The sequence below is a fragment of the Diabrotica undecimpunctata genome, chromosome 5 (assembly GCF_040954645.1).
Source record: "Diabrotica undecimpunctata isolate CICGRU chromosome 5, icDiaUnde3, whole genome shotgun sequence".
NCBI classification, from domain to species: Eukaryota; Metazoa; Arthropoda; class Insecta; order Coleoptera; family Chrysomelidae; genus Diabrotica; species Diabrotica undecimpunctata.
Window position 1 is genome coordinate 14,826,650 of NC_092807.1, and position 19,569 is coordinate 14,846,218.

At 33.8% G+C, this 19,569-nt stretch overlaps 2 protein-coding genes across 2 annotated transcripts; one reads left to right on the forward strand and one right to left on the reverse strand.

Moving 5' to 3' along the window:
- Positions 1-2,122: 2,122 nt before the first annotated feature.
- On the reverse strand, positions 2,123-11,983 carry LOC140441116 (tRNA (adenine(37)-N6)-methyltransferase). Its single transcript, XM_072531570.1, has 5 exons — positions 11,792-11,983; positions 11,250-11,735; positions 6,669-6,980; positions 6,399-6,609; positions 2,123-2,735 (listed from the first exon to the last, which is right to left on the reverse strand). The coding sequence occupies exons 1-5, from the start codon at positions 11,902-11,904 to the stop codon at positions 2,535-2,537; spliced, it is 1,323 nt and encodes a 440-aa protein (XP_072387671.1). The 5' UTR covers positions 11,905-11,983; the 3' UTR covers positions 2,123-2,534.
- Positions 11,984-12,322: 339 nt separating this feature from the next.
- LOC140440532 (uncharacterized) lies at positions 12,323-14,302 on the forward strand. Its single transcript, XM_072530910.1, has 2 exons — positions 12,323-12,894; positions 12,952-14,302. Exons 1-2 carry the CDS (start codon positions 12,501-12,503, stop codon positions 13,950-13,952), a joined length of 1,395 nt encoding a protein of 464 aa, XP_072387011.1. The 5' UTR covers positions 12,323-12,500; the 3' UTR covers positions 13,953-14,302.
- Positions 14,303-19,569: the final 5,267 nt, after the last annotated feature.

Sequence of the window (19,569 nt, forward strand, 5' to 3'; positions counted from 1 at the left end):
CAGAGATGGAATGTGTTCGTAGTTCTCTGGTTTAGTATTTGCACTTGCAGAGTTTCAGACCCGTGGCGGTTATAACAGTAAATTTGTGAAATAAAATTAAAATCTGGCATTGCTGATCTAATAAAATTTTTTGGTAAGTAATATTTTACTGGTAACATCTTTTAGCTACGTGTTCCTTTTGTTTTGTATACAATGACTACACTTTCTTTGTCAAATAATATACCTACTTTGTTTTAGGTTAGAATGGTCAAAACAAAAGTACAGAATTAAATTTACTGTCTTGTCTATGATTGACCCCTTTGTCGTTACCTATGACGGACTAGGGGTCCATCATAGGAAAATGGAAATAAGTTGCTACTTAACGATTAACATAATACATTTTACAGGAAAAATCCTCATAGAATATAAACAGTGGAATGCGAGTAATATGCAGCAAGCTTTAAAAAGCATACAAGAAAAAACTATGGGGTTTAAGCTGGCAGCAAAAACATTTAAGGCTCCAAAAACACTTTGAAAAGGCGCTTTAATAAGCAACAAGGAAGTATCAAAGGTGATTTGGGAGGACGAAGACCAATAATTTCTACTGCTATTGAAAAGGAAATTGCTGACCATATTATCACCATGTAAGCTCGATTTTTTTGGCCTGACCAGTAAAGATTTACGAAAACTTGTATCCGAAGTAGCTGAAAGAAACAATATTAGCCACAGTTCTAATAAGGAAACCAAGATGGCAGGCCTTAAATGGGTCAGAGGCTTTTTAAAGCGAAATCCTCGAATATCATTACAAACTCCAGAAAATACTTCGTTGGCAAGCAAGCAAAGCTTTTAATAAACCAAATATATGTGCCTATTTTACAGCATTGGCACATATATTAGACGAGTTTCTATTTCCACCGGAAAACATTTATAATATGGACGAGTCCGGTTTGACAACTGTGCAAAAGAGATCGCAGCAGATTTATGCTAGTAAAGGTCGTAAACAAGTTGGTGCTTTAAATAGTGCAATTGGAGCATATGTTCCTCCTGCTTTGATTTTTCCTCGACAGAGAAAGAAAGACGAACTTATGATCGATGCACCTACTGGAAGTGTAGCCTTCGCTCAAGAAAAAGGATGGATGACTTCTGACATTTTCTGTCTCTGGCTGCAAGATTTTTTAAGGTATTCAAAGGCTTCTAAAACCAACCAAGTTTTGTTACTCGATAGTCATGGTAGTTATAAAAGTTGTGAAGCTCTCCAGTTTGCAAAAGAAAACGGTATTATTGTTTTGTTTTCCTGCTCACTGCTCTCATCACGTTCAAGCCTTGGACGTAGGATTTTTTAAACCACTTCAAACTTACTACAGCCAAGAAACTCAATTATGGCTGCGACAGAATTCAGGTAAAACAGTTACCCAATTTAAAGTAGCCAGTATCTTTAATAGAGCATATTTAAAAAGTGCTCTTCCATCAAATGCATTTAAAAAAGACAGGAATAAATCCGTTCAATCCAGATGTCTTCGAGGATTGGCAATTTTTGCTGTCTATAACAACAGATAGAGAAAATTATGAACAAAACCCACTACCAGGATGTTCTGACGAGAACTCACTACCGGAACATCGGAACCAAAATGTTTCTTCGATTGAAGGTTTATCAAAAATCAACATCATCGTCAGTCCTAAACATCTCGGTCGAAGATATTTGTCCACTTGCTTTAGCTGGAGTATCTGAAGTAACTCAGAAAAGGGGTAGAAAACGGGGTAAAATAGGATATTTAAATTCAACGCCAGAAATTGATGATCAAAAACAAACAAGACGCGAGAAAAGTGAAAAGGCAAGTTCATGTTTCAACTACAAACAGTTCTGAAGACGATTGTGAATCTTCTTTTAAAGAAGACGACTCAGACAATGCAGCTTGCATTTACTGTAACAAACTATTTTCGCATTCACGATCCAAAGAAAAATGCATTCGTTGTCAAGTGTGTAAGAATTGGTGTCACAATAAATGTATGGATGTAAACAATTTGCTTTTTGTTTTGTTTTGTAATGGGGAGGGGGAGGGGGATAATCCCAAGCACTTGAGGACACTAGGAAAGACGATATCTCTTGTCTTCTGTCAAGCATTAACACACGTAATAAATACAACTATTGTAAATTTTATATTTAATTATAATTCATCAGTTCATGTAGTCTACACTTCATGTGGAGTGTTACAATAAATTACTTAGATTATGCATAATATATTAAGTCAAAGAATAAATCTATATCACTAATAGCGCATTTATTACACAGTATCTATTCTATTATAAACGATAGATCAGATTCTGATTGCACAGAAACAGTAGGAGAAAAATATTTTCCACTAATGGCTATTACTAGAGAACTAGAGATGCTAAATGAGTTATGGTAAATAATAAGTATTCTTCAATGATGTCTAATGGCTCTACTGCGTCATTTTCCTCTAAAATCGAATGGCCAAATGTCTGTGATAAATAACATTCGTGATTCTTTCCAAATTGCTAAAAAAATCTGTTTTCTTGTATTAAAATTTTCTTTCTTATTCTTCAGTACCTTGCAGTTGATTATTTTGGAAAATTTGATAAACTGTCACAACTTGGGCATTGTCATTAAATTTACAGGAAACATGCAAATCTGCTATTCTGAATACGTAACAGTGGCTGCCCCATCTTTCCCTTAAGTAAACTGATCGAGGATCTTCTCTAAGTACATTGGAAATTGTTATTTTCTTATCTACTCCCTAAAAAAGTCATCCATTCAAACATACAAGTTTTCACAATAATATAAGTTTTTATTATATGAAGGGCTCTCGGGTGTAAATAATGGTATCTGACAAAATTGTCGAAATTAAGTTTTTGCATGAAAACAATGGTATATGCAGTTCTAAACAGGAATCTGTTGATATTTCGTTACTAGTTTAAAAGATGGCGCTGTAAATAAGTTGCAAATGTCAGCTAAGTGTCATCGAATTTGCGTAAATAATGGTATGTGTAAAACATGGCGTCTAACGATCAGCTGGATCAATGTTTTGTTGCCAAAAATAAAGATGTTTTAAGCGAAACTTTGCTAACAAATAGTGACAGCGAGTTTTATGATTCAGATAAAGACCCGGAATATATGCCTAACGATGATAATGGGCCAATAAAGGTAAGAAATTTGACAAATTATCGAATAAACTACACTGCATGTAAACAATGGTAAGTGAATTCAGATACCATTTTTTACACGCATGTAGATATTTGGTTATTTGCATGGTAGTTCTATGTACACATAGATTTATATTTTCTTTTGACGTGACAACGTCTTAAATTAGGTTGTGGCTCGGAGTCATTCATGAAAAAGTGTAACGCCCGCTCACGTCTGTTACGATGAGTCACCGAACGAGAGAGAGGCCCGCCGGACCGGCGAATGCCTTGCGTCTCTCTCCCACTCAAACATGATCGGTCCGCTGCGCGCGCAGCACTAGAGAATTAGGCGCGTTGAATCAGTGCGTGCTTGTGTCTCTGTCTTTCTCGAGCGTTCTTGGCGTTCAAGACACATTACAGCAGAAACACTTCCTTTCATTTCATATTTCTCCTATCATCGTCCTATCCTCAACAAAATCACTCAAATAGAAATTAGTTAAGTTTAAGTTTACATGTACAATGTTTTAGTAAACAAAATATATTTCTATAGTTAAAATTTGTGCAATTCTTATTTTCATTCAATTCCTTGTTCCTATTGTGCAATTTAATAATATTCATATCAATAAATATTCTACCGAGAAAAAGACGTTGTCACGTAAAATCTTCGCCCGTAAAACCGACTTTACAGGCAACCGATTTTTTTGTTGCAGAAATCTAAGATAGCATGTGAAATTCCATCAACATCGTCAGACAAGGATATAAATGAGGAAAATTTGACACGACAAACAACTGAAGTTACAAACACTGAAAAGAAAGGACGAAAACGTAAACGTGAAAATAAAAAACAAACCAAGGAAAAGAATAAAAGAAATAGTGGCGAAAGATATCTCAGCTATCGTGGTAAGGGAATGGTACAAAAAGAAAAGTTTATAGGACCAGACTGCTGTTGTAGAAATAAATGTTTTACACTTTTATCCGAAGATGAAGTGAAAAACATTTTTGAGACATTTTGGAAACTGAGCAACTTTAATATCCAAAATGCATATATATTTGGCTGCATATAGCTAAAGCTTAAAGCTCGTAGTACTACTAAAAATACATCTTCAAGGCGAAGTCACACCGTGATGTATTATGACTGGTAAATTACAAATTTGTAAGAAGGCATTCTTAAGCATACATGGGTTACAAAATAATAGAGGAAAAGTTGAAAATGTTGTAAAATCTATGAAAACTGGTTTATTAACTCCAAAGATGGATGGTAGGGGTTCACACAAAAATCGTAAAAGAAAATATACTGATCAACAAATTGATTTTGTCAGGTCTTTCATTGAATCATTACCTAAGTACGAGAGCCACTACTCTCGTCAAGATAATCCTACCACATATTTCATGGCATTAGAATATACTGTAGAGAAGTGTTATGATGTTTATAAGCAAGAATGCATACGACAAGTCAGCAAATGTGTATCTTCACACAAATTTAGACGTATATTTACCGAAAAATTTAATATTAAGTTTAAAAACCCACAAACAGATACCTGCGGTGTTTGTGACAGCATAAACGTCGCTCTTAAAAATGCCGCTTCAAAAACTGATAAAGACGCTATACAAGAACTAAAATTTAAACAAGAATTGCATCACCGAAAAGCCAAAGCGGGCCAAGACGCAATAAAAGAAGCGACTCTGGAAGCCTCAACATCTGATGGAATTTATGCTATAACATTCGATCTTCAGCAGGCTCTGCCAACTCCTAAATTATCGACAGGGCCAACCTTTTACAAGAAGAAGTTGTTTTGTTACAATTTCAGCATCCATAGTTTGTATCCCTCCCAGGGGTATTTCTACATGTGGGATGAGGCAACAGCTGGCAGAGGAGCTGACGAGATTGGAAGCTGTATAATTAAACATTTTTCATCCCATGATATAAAAGGTTCCAAACTTATTGCCATTTCTGACAACTGCAGTGGACAAAATAAGAATTGGTCACTTGCCTCAGTTTGGATTCGTCTAGTAGCAGAAGGCCGTTTCAAAGAAATTATTCATGTGTTTCCTCAAGTTGGGCATACAATGCTTCCTTCTGATCGAGATTTTGCCCTAGTGGAAAAATATATTAGAGCTCACTGCCAATATGTATATTCTCCAAAGGAATGGGAAGCAGTTTTATTTGCTTCGCAGAAAAAAACACCATTCCTAGTATATCGTATGAAACAGGAAGACTTTTTAAAAATGTCTGATATGAGGAATTATTTCCAACAGCCAAAACCATCCGACAATCATCAGATGAGTATCCGAAACGCTGTTAGAATGAGATTTTCGGCTGAACATCTTGATATGAAAGAGTTATCGAACTCATAGTGGCCATTTTACTAGTTTCTCAATTAAAAAAAGAGACAGACCGGTTCGATTTAAAGAACAGTTTCTCAACAAACTAGAAAGGAAATATGAAGCTCGGCTTCCTATTGAGTCTGGAAAACTTGAATATGTGCTCTCATGCCTACAATGGATACCCTCAGAGCATCATGACTATTATACCAATTTACGTGTTAAATCCAATGCTTGAATTTTAATTTTTAATTATTTTTTAGTTAAGGATATATTTTCTTTAAAAAACTTTTTTATTGTTTATGTAACTTGCTTTTAAATAAAATAATGCAAACAATGGTATCTACTGCAGTGTCTTAATTAAAAAAGTGTAAATAATGGTATCTACTGTATGTTTTTTTCAAAAATTCTTGTAATATCTTTGAAAAAAATCCAGTGCACACAAATTTGTTACTATACTTTCGAATTGTATTACTGCACTTTCAGTCTCAAATTTGTCGTAATTAGAGTATATGTTTCTTACATAGGATTTTTGAAACTTTCAATAGTGTCTCCTTTAACATTTAAAAAATGACACATACCATTTTTTACACCTGAGCCCTTCATATATGGTTAGAAAATCAACAAGTGATCTTATATGAGATACATGCTGCAACACTGTATGGTAAGATTACCAATTTGAACCAAGTAAAAATGTAATTTTACTTTCAACAGTTTTCAACAATTTCAACCTCAAAATTTTTTGTAATAAAATCAAACATCCAGATCTTTAACATGGTTAAAGATCTAGATATTCAGATTGAAAGACTCAAACACATTGTATTGGATGGAGTATTTTTAAGGATAATGAGGAATTCTCATTGTTTAGAATTGAGTATCAAGAAAACAACAAATAAAAATCAACAGTGAATTAAAATCACCAACTATGAATATAAAATGTGAAAAAGTATTGTTACCTCTGGTCCAAGCTGTAAAAGCTGCGCTAAAGCTCTATCTTTAAATACAACAGTCAATCTAGGAACTAATGGCTGATCAATCCAAGCTGGCACTCTAATATGCCCTTCTGGAGTAGTTGCTACAGGCAACGCTACTGGGGCTTGTGTAATTCTAGGAGATTCTTCTTCTTCTCCATCAGGAGCTTCACGTTCACCTATTCTTGAGTTTGACCTTTTAGAAGAATTTATTATTTAAGAAAGTAAGTTTTCCACAATAATTGTTAACCTTACCGAGCATACAATGCTTCCTCTGATCTAGAATGGTCATTGTTCGCCCCAGGAGCACCTACAATTTGATCTCTTCTTTCATTTTCCTGCCCATCCATTGTGCGCTCATTATTTATTATTTGGGGGCTTCTATGGCTACCAGAATCTACCTCATCTGGTGAAGTTGGTCTAGAAATTCTTGATGTACTAGCTCCAGGGTCAGCAGTGCTATTACTATTACTGTCATTTGTGTTGCTCAAATATATTGGGTTGTCATATTGAGGAATGTATGGCTTAATATCTAACACAGGGGTTTCATTAATCATATCTACACCACTAAAATTAAACAACAAAAACATCAGTAATTATATAGCCTTAAAGGGTAACCAACTACAATTTTTACTTGAAAAGTCAACAAAAACATTTAATTGTCTTATTCATAAGAAACAAGCAATAAATAATAAACAATAATGAAGAAGATTCAAATTTGAAGAAGAAGGTGGGCAAATACAGAGAGGATCTTGTAATGAATGCAAAACCTTTATAAACTAGGTTTTAATATACAAGAAATTAGCATCGTTTTGCTTGAATGAATAACATGACAATTACGTATGACAGTAACTAAAACTAAGATAATAAATGACAAACACAGTTCACAGACCACAGGACATTCACCCCAACTTTATTTTTGAACAAAGTCTTTAAGGTAAGCAGGAGTGTTTCTTTCCCTGGTACTTCTTCTAATAAGACTGTCTTTATTTTCTTCCTTTAAAACACTTTCAATATTACCTTGATCTTCCAGAACGTTAACAGGAGAAATATTTGGATTTTCCTCACATATACTCAATCTAGGGCTTGGTGGATCTTTGATAAACTGTTCATTAGAAACCGCAGATTCCGATCCAGTAACACAGTCCAGTAGAGATGCATCTCCTCGTGGTGCAAGTTGTCTTAAGGCTACTGTTGTTTCTTTACCATCTTCACGTCTAACAACAGCATAGTTTGGATTTGCTTCAATTAGCTGTACTTCTTCAACGAGGGGTTCATATTTGGACTGCCTCACATTTTTTTTCATAAATACTTTTCCGGGGGTTATCAACCATGAAGGAAGCGCAGCTCCATTTATAGCTTTTCTGGAATGATGAAACATTCGCTCATGAGGGGTACTGTTTGTAGATGTACACAAAAGAGAACGAATTGAATGAAGAGCTATCTCAACTACTTCTTCCCACTGTTCAGTTTTTAAATGTTTAGATTTTAAAGCAAGAGAAATAGTTTTCCATATAATTCCATTATATCTTTCTGTCTGGCCATTGCCTTCAGGATTGTAAGATGTTGTTCGGCTTGTAGGTATTCCTTGTGAATGGAGAAATGTTTTGACTTCTTGAGACATAAATGCCCCCCCTTGATCTGAATGGATATAACTAGGCATTCCAAATAAAGAGAATAAGTTTGTAAGACACTTCACAACAGCTTTCGCTGAAACATCTTGACATGGATATACAAAGGGGAATCGAGAATATTCGTCAACAATTGTTAGGATATATTTGTTATGAGATCTAGATGGAAGCGGTCCTTTAAAATCCAGAGACAATCTTTCAAAAGGCGAAGTAGCTTTAATTAATCTCCCTTGAGTTTTCAAAAACTTGGTTTTATTTCTGCACAGATAGGACAGCGATTGGTCATTTCACGGACTTCATCAATAGTATATGGTAAGTTACGTGTCTTTATCCAATGGACCATTCTGGTGATTCCTGGATGACACAAGGATTGATGTAGTTCAAATAGACTTGGTCGAGGATTTATTGAACAGCTCACTCGTGAGAAAGTATCTGGCACTACATTCTCAACTCCCGGTCGGTACTGAATATCAAAACTGTAGCATGATAATTCAAGGCGCCATCTGATAATCTTCTCATTTTTTATCTTACTTGTGTGGCGCATATTGAACATAAAAGAGACAGACTTTTGATCAGTTATAAGTCGAAAATGTTTACCTATCAAGAAATGTCTCCATTTTCTAAGAGCTTCCACTATTGCATAAGCCTCTTTTTCTACTGATGAATGATTTCTTTCACTTTTTGATAAGGTTCTTGAAAAGAAAGCAACAGGCCTTCCGCCTTGGCTAAGAGAAGCAGCAATACAAAAATCTGAAGCATCAGATTCAACGATAAAAGGAATCTTGTCATCAATCGTAGTAACGGCTGAAGAAATAATTTCAGATTTAAGAATTTGGAAAGCTTCAGCTGCTTGTTCTGTTAAAGGAAAAGTATTGCATGTGACTAGTTTTTGTATCTTTTCTGAAAATTGTGGGATAAATTTGGAATAATGTGCAAACATTCCGACAGCTCTCTTTAGTGATTGTGAATCGTTTGGTAAGGGTAACTTCTTTAATGGTTCAAGTCTTTCAGGATCAGGTTTTAAGGTCTGATTTTCTATTTGATAACCCAAAAGTTTGATTGAATTTAGTGTATAAGAACTTTTATTTTGATTTATTGTTAGATTGTATTTCTTCGCTACTTCCATAAATTTATTAAGATTTTCATTATGTTGTTGTTGATTTAATCCACAAACCGTAATGTCATCAAGATATGCATATACACCTTTTAAATGTTCGGATTTAATAATACCATCGATAACCCTTTGAAAACAAGCCACTCCGTTGGTTACCCCAAAAGGAATCCGGCAAAATTGGTATAGTTGGCCGTTGGCTTCAAAAGCAGTGTATATTTTCTCTTCATTTTTGATTGGAATTTGATGGTATGCATTTTTAAGATCAATAGTACTGAAGACAGAATATCTTGCTACTTTTCTAACAATATCTTCAACATCTGGGAGAGGATAGGCATCTAAGTAAGTAAATTTATTAATCGTTTGTGAATAATCTACCACCATTCGCTTTTTGTGTGTTTCACTTTTTGTAATAAGTACTTGTGCACGCCAAGGAGAGTTGCTTTCTTCTATGATTCCATTCAATAGCAGATACTGTATCTCGTCAGATATGAATTTTCTATCTTCAGTTGAAAATTTTTTGATTTAGTTGCCCTCGGTTTGCAATCATTTGATAGATTGGAGAATAATTTGGGTGGCTCTATATTTAAGTATGCCAAACTACAAATGTTATCTATACGATCAATAACTAAAGGCATTTTTGAGCCAGCAAAAGTGATTTCTAGAGAAGAATGTTGTTTAAGCAAGTCATGACCTAGAACTACATCAGCACATAAATCTTGAATTATTGATAATTTGACATTTTTATAGGAATGTTCGTTTATTTCTAAATTAACAAAGCAGTGTCCTGAGATAGTCGTTCTGAGTGCTGTTGAAGCCATTATTATGCTTGCATGACTTCTAAATGTTTTCACGTTTATAGACAATGCATAATTCTTACTGATATATGACTCAGAACTACCTGTGTCTATTAAACTTTCAGTTGTATTTCCATTCACCTTTATCTCAGTAACACTTTTAGATAAGCATTGAGGGGCAGCAGCAAGATTTCTAACATTGGAACTAGATGTAGTAGTAGCTAAAACAGCAGCTGATACTGAATTGGGCATCTGAAGCCTACATACCTTGGAAAAATGTCCAACTTTCGAGCATTTCTTACAAACTTTGTCTCTAGCAAGGCATAGGCTACGAGGATGCCTTTCAGTTGATCCACAAAAGTAACATTTCCAACTTTTCACAGCAGCAGAAGTATAATTAGTGTGCTCTCTGGTTTCGGAAGAAATTGCATTAATAATTTGTACAGGAGTTGTATAAGCCTCAGAGTGTTTTGAAGCTGACTCCAGAGACTGGGTTTTCACTATGGCATCTTGCAGAGTAATAGTGTTGTTTTCTAGTAAACATTGTCTTATGTCATTAGAAAGAATGCCATTAATAAAAGAGTCTCTTATATAATCTTCTCTATTTTGATCTGCAGAAACGGCTAGAAAATTACAGTCTTTGGAAAGCACTTTAAGATGTTGAACGTATTGACCTATATTTTCACTAGTTTGTTGTTTTTTTGTCATTAGGATATGTCTGGCAAAAATTTCATTTTTGGGTTTAACAAAAGCTGCTTCGAGAATACTTTTGGCTTCAGAATACTTTCTACAATCAGAGATGAGTTCATAGATATTGTTGCTCACGTAATTTACCAGTAGTTTGAATTTCTCCTCCTCTGAAACATCAATCACAGAGGAAATAAAGTTTTCAAAGGTAGCATTCCAATGCATCCATTCTTGAGACGATCTAGGAGAGTTAGGATCTGCATCAAATCTGTCTGGTCGTAGTAGCTTATCCATATTTGATATTTCTTGTATATTAAATTGTAATGAATGCAAAACCTTTATAAACTAGGTTTTAATATACAAGAAATTAGCATCGTTTTGCTTGAATGAATAACATGACAATTACGTATGACAGTAACTAAAACTAAGATAATAAATGACAAACACAGTTCACAGACCAAAGGACAGATCTGAAGAAAATGAATGTTTCTCTAACATTCATTTTCTGGGAAATGGTGGCACACTACTGTAATACTATAAAGATTCACAAAGCTCTATGATACTATTTTGATGATGATAATGTAGTATAAAATTTAGCTTATTACCTTACCTGAAATAGATAGTGTTATCCATTATTCTATCAATCTTAACTAGTGACAATCCTATAGGAGCAGGCCTATGAGGAGATCTTGTAGCAAATACACCAGTTCTAACCCCATTTAATCTGGGAGGAGATATTTTTGCTTTTGCATGTGTGCCATCGTTTTTGTGAAAGTGAAATAAGATCCACATGTGAGAGTACTCTTGTAACCCATCTAATGCATGTTCTGGATTTGTGAAAACATTATTATCAAGTACTAGTTTAGCTGTCATATCTTTACATATACCGGGCTGCCTTGGAGTGCCCCTTTTCTCTGGAAATTTAGTGCTTATTTTGCCTATGTAGTTGACTGTAAAATCTTGTTCTAAATTTGGTGCAGGCTGGGGTGAACTACACTGATTCTTTTTACAAGATAGACACTGCCATTCTGATAATTTTTTATTTATGTAATCAAGCTCTTTTCGGTGAACATGATTAAGAGTATTAAGTTGTTGCCTGGAAGGTTAACTTTATAATTTATGTTAAAAATTTGAAAGGAGTTTGTAACCTACCTTAAATTATTAATTTCCTTTCTAGCAACAAGTAATTGATTCTGTAGAGATACAGCGTCTAAAGGAAGAGTATTGTTTTGATTACTGCTGGCATTTTTACGTTCTGTAGACATTTTTATTTATAAATATTGTTAAGACTTTTTATTTGGATTATTTACACTTCACCGTCCAAATCCAAATGTCACTGTCAAAATGCAAAGTTCAAAGCACAGTCTGTCAAGTCAATCAATCCCATGACGTGAGACTACTGTGAAAACTACAAGGTACATTTGCTGTGATTGGTGGGTGGGCGTGTCTTAATTTAAAATTTGGCGGGTTTAATGTTTATTGAACTGAAAATGAGGTATTGGTAGAAAGAGGGTAATATTCGTATTTTAGAATTAAACAGACTTATTACAGTTTTATTTCAAATGTCTTTAATTTTCCTACACTGAAAATAACAAGGTACATTTGCTGTGATTGGTCGTTCTCGACATATGATTTGTGAGGTTATGTGTCTTATATTGGCGGTTTTATCACTTTTATTTAACACCAAGACCAAGCGCACATAAATTTTTTTTGCTCTGTTTGGCGCAGGTTTTATTCCAACTCCAAGCTTACATAAATAATTTCAATTTAAAACTTTTTCATTTAAATTGTTTTAAGAATCTGTTCGTTAGAACACCATATTTAATTGTCCATATCCAAGTCTTTGTTTTAGCAAGAAATTATGGATTCCTGTACTCCATCTACTTCAACAAGCTCTGAAATTATCTCAGGGGCCTGCCACTTTTGCAGCAAAACATTTAAAAATGTAAAATTACGAAATCGCCATATCAAAAGAATGCATAACATAGATGTATCCAAGAAAAAAATGAATCATATAGTTTGTCCGTTATGTGAGCAAGAAACTCATTGTGAAAGTCATGAGAAGTTACGAAAACATCTCAAGGACCACCACCAGGTGAGTATTGAACTAATAACTTTTGACTTTTCTAGTAAACAAGAATATGAGACATGGAAAGATATGCAGAAAATTGAGACAAGTTATGCAATGAGTAGAGTGATTAAGGGAAATGATTATAAGATATTATACTATGAGTGTAACAGAAGTAATATCAACGGTAGGTGCAATACTTTGTTACTTGTAATAATTAAAGCTTATACTTGTCTATCTTTAGGATATAAGCCCAACCATAAAATTAGGACAGAGAAATCTGGTGGATCAATTAAAATTAAAGGAGTGTGCCCTTCCAGGCTGCTCTGTACACTGAGAGATCAAGGACAAGTTTCTATCAGTTATTGGAAAACACATTCTGGACATAAAGAAGAATTAAGAACCATGCATCTCTCGAAAGCACAAGAAAAAACGATTGTAGAGAAGTTAATGTCTGGGGTGCCACCCAGCAGAATTTTAGATGATTCAAAAAAAGTGGAAACACCAAAACTAGAAAGACTTGCCCTATTAACAAGTCACGATATCACAAATTTGTCCAGAAAGTATAATATACACAAAAAGCGGGATCAAGACAAGGTTATAGTGAAAGCGCACAAAATAGCAGAAATGATGAAAGAAAAAGTGGAAGTTAAGAAGAATGTGAAGGTGTATGGGCAATTTCAGGTAAAATCCTTTAGGGATCCTAATAAATTATATAATGTAAGTATAAGACAACTGTGTGAAAATGTGTGTAAGACATTGTTTTGTAGAGTGTGTAAAATTTGTATTCATCGATACCAGTGTGATTGTGCTGAATATGTGGTGAGGAATACTCTGTGTAAGCATGTGCACTTGGTAAGAATGTATGAGGAGCGTGTGGGTACTAACTCTGTTTTAGATGATGCTGCAAGGTGTATGGGAGAAAATTCAATTATCAAATCAAGTCATGGGGAGGAAATTAATGAATTTATCACAAAGAAGCAGATAATGGAACAGAGAAATGTGATCCAGGAAAACACCATCCAACAACGTCTTCAAGACATACAACACTTGAAAAATGTCTTGGACAGCTTAGTTGACTTAGATGATGAAAGTTATACACAATTAAAAGAAAAAATTATGACAGATGTTGAAGAAGCAAAGAGTAAGGCAAAGGAAAAATTTCAGGAAGCCTCTAAGGATATTACAAAGAAGCGAAAAATGGAAAAACGGCAATATTTTCCTTCCAATAAAAAAAGAAACTGATTAAAAATTAAATTTGAAAAATTCTTGTAGCTCACATGTATTTTTTGTTTTTGTATCTGTATTGAATTTTTATTATAGCTTTATAGGCTTATTTACAAGAAAGTTAATTTAACATTATATATGTTTACTTGATTAGTGATAGTAAAATTTCATAAAATATATGTATGCACGCTTAAGTTAGGTCTGAATTTTAAATCATGTTAAGTAATGATGTTATTTGTAGACTTTTATATTAGAGTTGTATTTTGAAATTGGGATGTACTGGGTCCTAGGTGGGGTTTAGAGGGGTTTTACCTTCGCCATTGCACAAATAAGGCCCCCCCTCAAAGAATAAATTTTAAACATAGCTATTTAGTGTTTTATTGGATTATCAATATTTATTTCCAGTAAAAACATTTGCTTAATTTTGTTCAAAAAATTTTTCACTTCATGGTGAAATCTAACACAATTTGGTTCAACTTTCTAGAAAGAAAAGTAGATAAAAGTCAATTTGGATATATATATATATATATATATATATATATATATATATATATAACGCAAGTTTTTGACAATAGCAATTTTTATTATAAAACAGCTAATGGAAAAAAAATTTAAAGTGAAAAGGAAAGACTACATAATTTTTATTAAACTTGAGATGGCATATGCCTACAAAAAAAATTAAAACAATAATACCTACATATTTAATAAAAAAAAACAGCACTAGGATATCATACAGTCAGCTTATTCCTAAAATATGTAGTACTAATACCCAAGTTACTATCGAAGGTGTGGGATGTGCATACTGGGATAACAATAATAAAAACAGTAAAATGTTTAAACTCAATTCCATCATGAGTATATACACAGCTGAATTAATAGCGATAGTGGAAGCACTAAAATATTTATCTAATATAAATCATTCAAAGTTTATAATTTATAGTGAACAAAACCGCTTTAAGTAAAATTAGTGCCATAAATCCTAAATCAAAAGTAAATTATGTTGAATTATATATAATAAATAAAATTAAAGAACTTCAGCAACAAGGCAAAACTGTTAAGTTGGCATGAATTAAAAGCCAGTGTGGAATAACTGGAATGGAGATAGTAGATGAATTGGCAAAAAACGCTGTGACACAAGGAGTATTAAATCATTATCTTTGTACGTCTAGAGATATAGAATAAGACACATTCAAAGAGCTTAACAAAGAATGGAAAGAAAGATATATTGATGAGAATATAAATACAGGAAACCATTAGAGAGCAATCAGAAACCATATTACGGATAAATCTTGGTTTGCTAAAATGGAGTCGACAAAGGATATGACAAGAACTATATGCAGAATGAGATTTAACCACTGTCTTACACCATCATATATGTTTAAAATGAAGCTAGCTGATAGTCCACAATGTACTTGTGGTCAGATGAGTAACCTACAACATAAAATTTTGGACTGTTCTCTTATTTCCAATAAGGTTAATAATTTTTTAAATTCGCTGTATTCTTTGACTGATGTCCACCATCCCATTAATTTAAGTTATTTATTAACATTAGAAAACAATGAGTTTTTATATAGATTATTGTATAAACATGTTTTAGATATTAAACTCAATTTGTAATTGTAAATATAGAGTAAGTATTTCTTTGTAATTCCTGTAAAAAAGGAACTTGGACAGTCCACAGTAGAGTAGCTATTGAATTAAGTAGATAGCTGCAGAATAGTTTACTGTGGAACTCTGAGGTCCTCATCACTTATTTTATATATATATATATATATTTAGGGATTCTACAGTATTCACTGCCTTCCCTCGCTCAACCGTTTCCATCTCTCTCTGTTGTTCCATTCTCCATCGTTTAGTCCTCTCTTACTCCGACTGACGACGACATGAGTAAGAGAGGACTTATTTTATATATAAATAAATAAAACCACCTAATAGAAAAAAAGACTATAGAGCTCAATACTAGTAAATGTCATTCGTACATTGTACGAATAAAATGTGTTTTAAAAAGGTGTTAAATGTTGCTCAATTTTTGCCATTTTTTATGATTCTCATGAGGTCAGTAAAATTTATCACTTTCATTAACCGGTTACTCATCCGATGGTCATTATCCATCAAAAACATCTACTTACATAATCGAATAAATGGAAAAATAACACAAATTTGTATATACAAAGCGGTGCCAGACAGGGTGACTCGTTAAGCCCACTTCTCTTTAATATAATAATGGACGAAATAATACAAGCAGTACGTAAAGGTCATGGCTACAGAATGGAGGACAAAGAAATCCAAATATTATGTTATGCAGACGACGCCGCGTTAATCGCCGAGACAGAAGATGAGTAACATACATCTTCAATAAAACAGCCAAGAAATACAATATGATAATATCAGCAGAAAAAACCAAAAGTATGACAACATCTAAATACCCACTACGATGTAAAATCCAAATTGATGGGAAAATAATAAAGCATGAAGCAAGGTTTAGATATCTGGGAATAGATATAATTAGTTACGGAGATGTCGAAGAAGAAGTAAGACAACAAAACTTAAAAACAAGTAAAGCGGCGGGATCTCTTAATAACACAATCTGGAAGAACAAACACCTAAGACAAGACACAAAAACAAGAATCTATAGAGCAGCAATTAAACATATATTAACATACACGGCGGAGACCAAGGTTAGTAGATGTTAAGTAGGTTGTCTCGTAACTATGTGGGCGAAGCGAGGGGAAGGCAGAATGCTTACGTCACTCATACGACAAAGTCAAATTTGACAGTTGTCTGCACGTCTGAGTTTAAGTTCACGTTTGTTGTTGTCTCTATTCTATAGTATCATTAGTTCGTTTATACTACTACTACTAAGGATTTCCACAGTTTTCACTGTCTTCCTTCACTCAACCGTTTTCTCCAATTTTCCCTGTCATTCCAGTCTCCATCTCGCAGGGTTCTTTTCTCCATAGCCTCGTCGATTTCATCTCTGAATGACCTTCGGGGTCTTCCTCTCTTTCTTCTTCCAATCGGGCTCCATTCTGTGATTTTGTTTATCCAGCGTCCTCTGTCCGCTCTTCTGACGTGGCCGTACCAGGATAGTCTCTTCTCCTCTATATAGTCGATTATGTCTGATTGCACTCCCATTCTCCGCTTAATCTCTGCGTTTTCAATTCTGTCTCTTTTTGTAAGTCTACAGTTTCTCCTCAGGAACTCCATTTCTACTGCTCTTATTCTACCTCTATTTCTCTTATTTATTGTCCAGTTTTCGGACCCATATGTCAGGATACTTCTTGTCAGGGTGTTATATATTCTCTTTTTTGTCTTTATCGTAATGTTCTTATCCCACAACACTGAGTTTAGTTGTCTTATACAGTTTCTTGTTTGTCTCAGTCTGTTGTTTATATCTTCTTCTGTTGTTCCCTGGTTCGATATTATGGTTCCTAAATACTTGAATTTATCTGTTCCATTTATTTGTCTTCCCTCGTCTATCTCTAGGTTTCTCATATCCTTGTTTTCTGTTGTTAGGTATTCGGTTTTCTCTAAGTTTATTTCCATTCCGTTGTTTTTATATTCTTCTTCTAGTTTTCTGAGCATAAAGCTGAGATCTTCTTCATCTTGTGCGATGACTACTTGATCGTCGGCAAAACTTAAGGTGTATAGGTATTCGTCTCTTACTGGTATGCCCATTCCTTCGCACTTTCTCCTCCATGGTTTGAGTGTCTTTTCCAAGAATATTTTAAACAGAGTAGGGGACGTAGCACAGCCTTGTAGAAGTCCTTTTGTCGTCTTAAATGGATTGTAGGCTTTATTTCCACATTTAATAGCTACTTTGTTTTCTTTGTATAGTGCTTTAACTGCTTTTATTAGTGTTTGTCGGATTCCGAGATCATTCATTGCTTCCCATAATTTGACTCTAGGTATTGAGTCATATGCTTTCTTTAGATCAACAAAGGCCAGATGGACCGGTCTACCTAGTTCGTTTATTTGTTTAGTTATTGTTTAGTTTTTATTTTTAAGTATAGGTATAAGGACAATATTATTTATAGAGACTTATTATTTAGTTATTTGTGTACATAAACACTTGTGAAGTGTGTTTTCGTAGCCGTGATATCAAGGTTTGTCATAACAATTATATGTAGTTTTGTACGTTATAATAGTGATATATTTTTTAGATGAGATAAGTATATATAGCTTGAAGATTTGTGCTTGAAGGACTAATCATTTTTTGTATTTTAATCTAATAATAAATTATTTATATTACCTATTGTTTTTTTTGCCTACCACTAGATATGATAAAAATGCTGTAAATTCCAGGAAAAACATTTACATATTTAGTATTTTTGCTTTTGAACTTTTTCTACTGTTTTTTTTGGGTTTTTGTGCGAAATAAACTGTTATCTCCATTTAAAACACACAATATTATCACTATAATCAATTCTATTTTTTGTCATCAGACTATTGATTTTAGAAAAAAAAATTGATATAATTACTAATATAAGAACCACTTAACATCCCTATACCCAAGAAAATCCCAAAATATATTGCAAAACCTAAGTTTTTGAACCTTATATTAGCATTGAAGCTTATGGCAATTTTAAAAGTGTCGTATGGGTGACGTATTCCCGCCTTTAAAAAGCGAGCATTTGATTGGTCTATAGTTACGAGGCAACCTACTTAAATATCTACTAACCTTGGGCGGAGACAACAACTGACACATCTAAAACGAGACGACTACTAGAAACAACAGAGATGAAAATACTCCGACAAACATCAGGGAAAAGTCTGTTGGATAGGGAGAGAAGCAAAGACATAAGAAGAGCATGCAATATAGAAGACATAAATGGATGGGTGACAAAACGGAAACAGGAGTGGAACGAACACATCAGTAGAATGGCAGAGGATAGGATAGTAGGTACGAATAGCACGAGATAAGTCACCAAATGGATGAAGTATTGGCAGACCGAGAAAAAAATGGTGCGACAATTTAAACAATTTTGGAGGCTAATATTGAAGGAGAAACAGGCTTTAAACCCTACATACAAGAAGGAAGAAGAAGAAGGTTAACTGGTTACTATGGAATTTTCATTTTTAGAGCCCAATCTTTAAAACTTATAGCATAATTTTCGATTTTGAGTTTTGGCAACAAGTAGGTATGGGGCATTTGAAATATACCTAAAAAACCGCTGAATTTAAACTTTCACATTAAAAATGATCTAAAAGATTTAAAACTGCTTCTTTTTGGAAGCGCGGACTACGGAACGAGCGGTGGATCGCTTTTGTGTGAACAAAATAAAACCGACAGTGGAATCTGTAACAACTGTAACGCCACATCGCGCGAGCACACACTACATTGAAAAGTAAACGCAGTGCCATGCGTGTTTATTAATAAAATAAACTAAAATAAAATAAAATAGGATAAAATGGAATAAAATAAAATAAAATAAAATAAAAATTACTATTTTTGATGGGAATAAGCTACAATTTAAATTTAAAAAAGTTTATTTTTATATATTTTATAAATTAAAATAAAATACAATCGAATGGAATCAAATCGATTATCGAATTAAATCGATTATCGAATAGATTATCAAATATGGAATCGAATCAAATCGATTCAAATATCAAATCGAGTCGGAATCGAATT

What these genes read in the sequence shown, in the direction of transcription:
- LOC140441116 (XM_072531570.1), bottom strand. Translation starts at nt 11,904, where the DNA reads ATGTCTACAGAACGTAAAAATGCCAGCAGTAATCAAAACAATACTCTT. An exon ending in GATAACACTATCTATTTCAG is followed by an intron (nt 6,981 to 11,249) that starts GTAAGGTAATAA and finishes GTTTAATTTTAG; the next exon opens with TGGTGTAGATATGATTAATG. An exon ending in TTTTACAGCTTGGACCAGAG is followed by an intron (nt 2,736 to 6,398) that starts GTAACAATACTT and finishes TGACTTTTTTAG; the next exon opens with GGAGTAGATAAGAAAATAAC.
- LOC140440532 (XM_072530910.1), top strand. Translation starts at nt 12,501, where the DNA reads ATGGATTCCTGTACTCCATCTACTTCAACAAGCTCTGAAATTATCTCA. An exon ending in TAACAGAAGTAATATCAACG is followed by an intron (nt 12,895 to 12,951) that starts GTAGGTGCAATA and finishes GTCTATCTTTAG; the next exon opens with GATATAAGCCCAACCATAAA.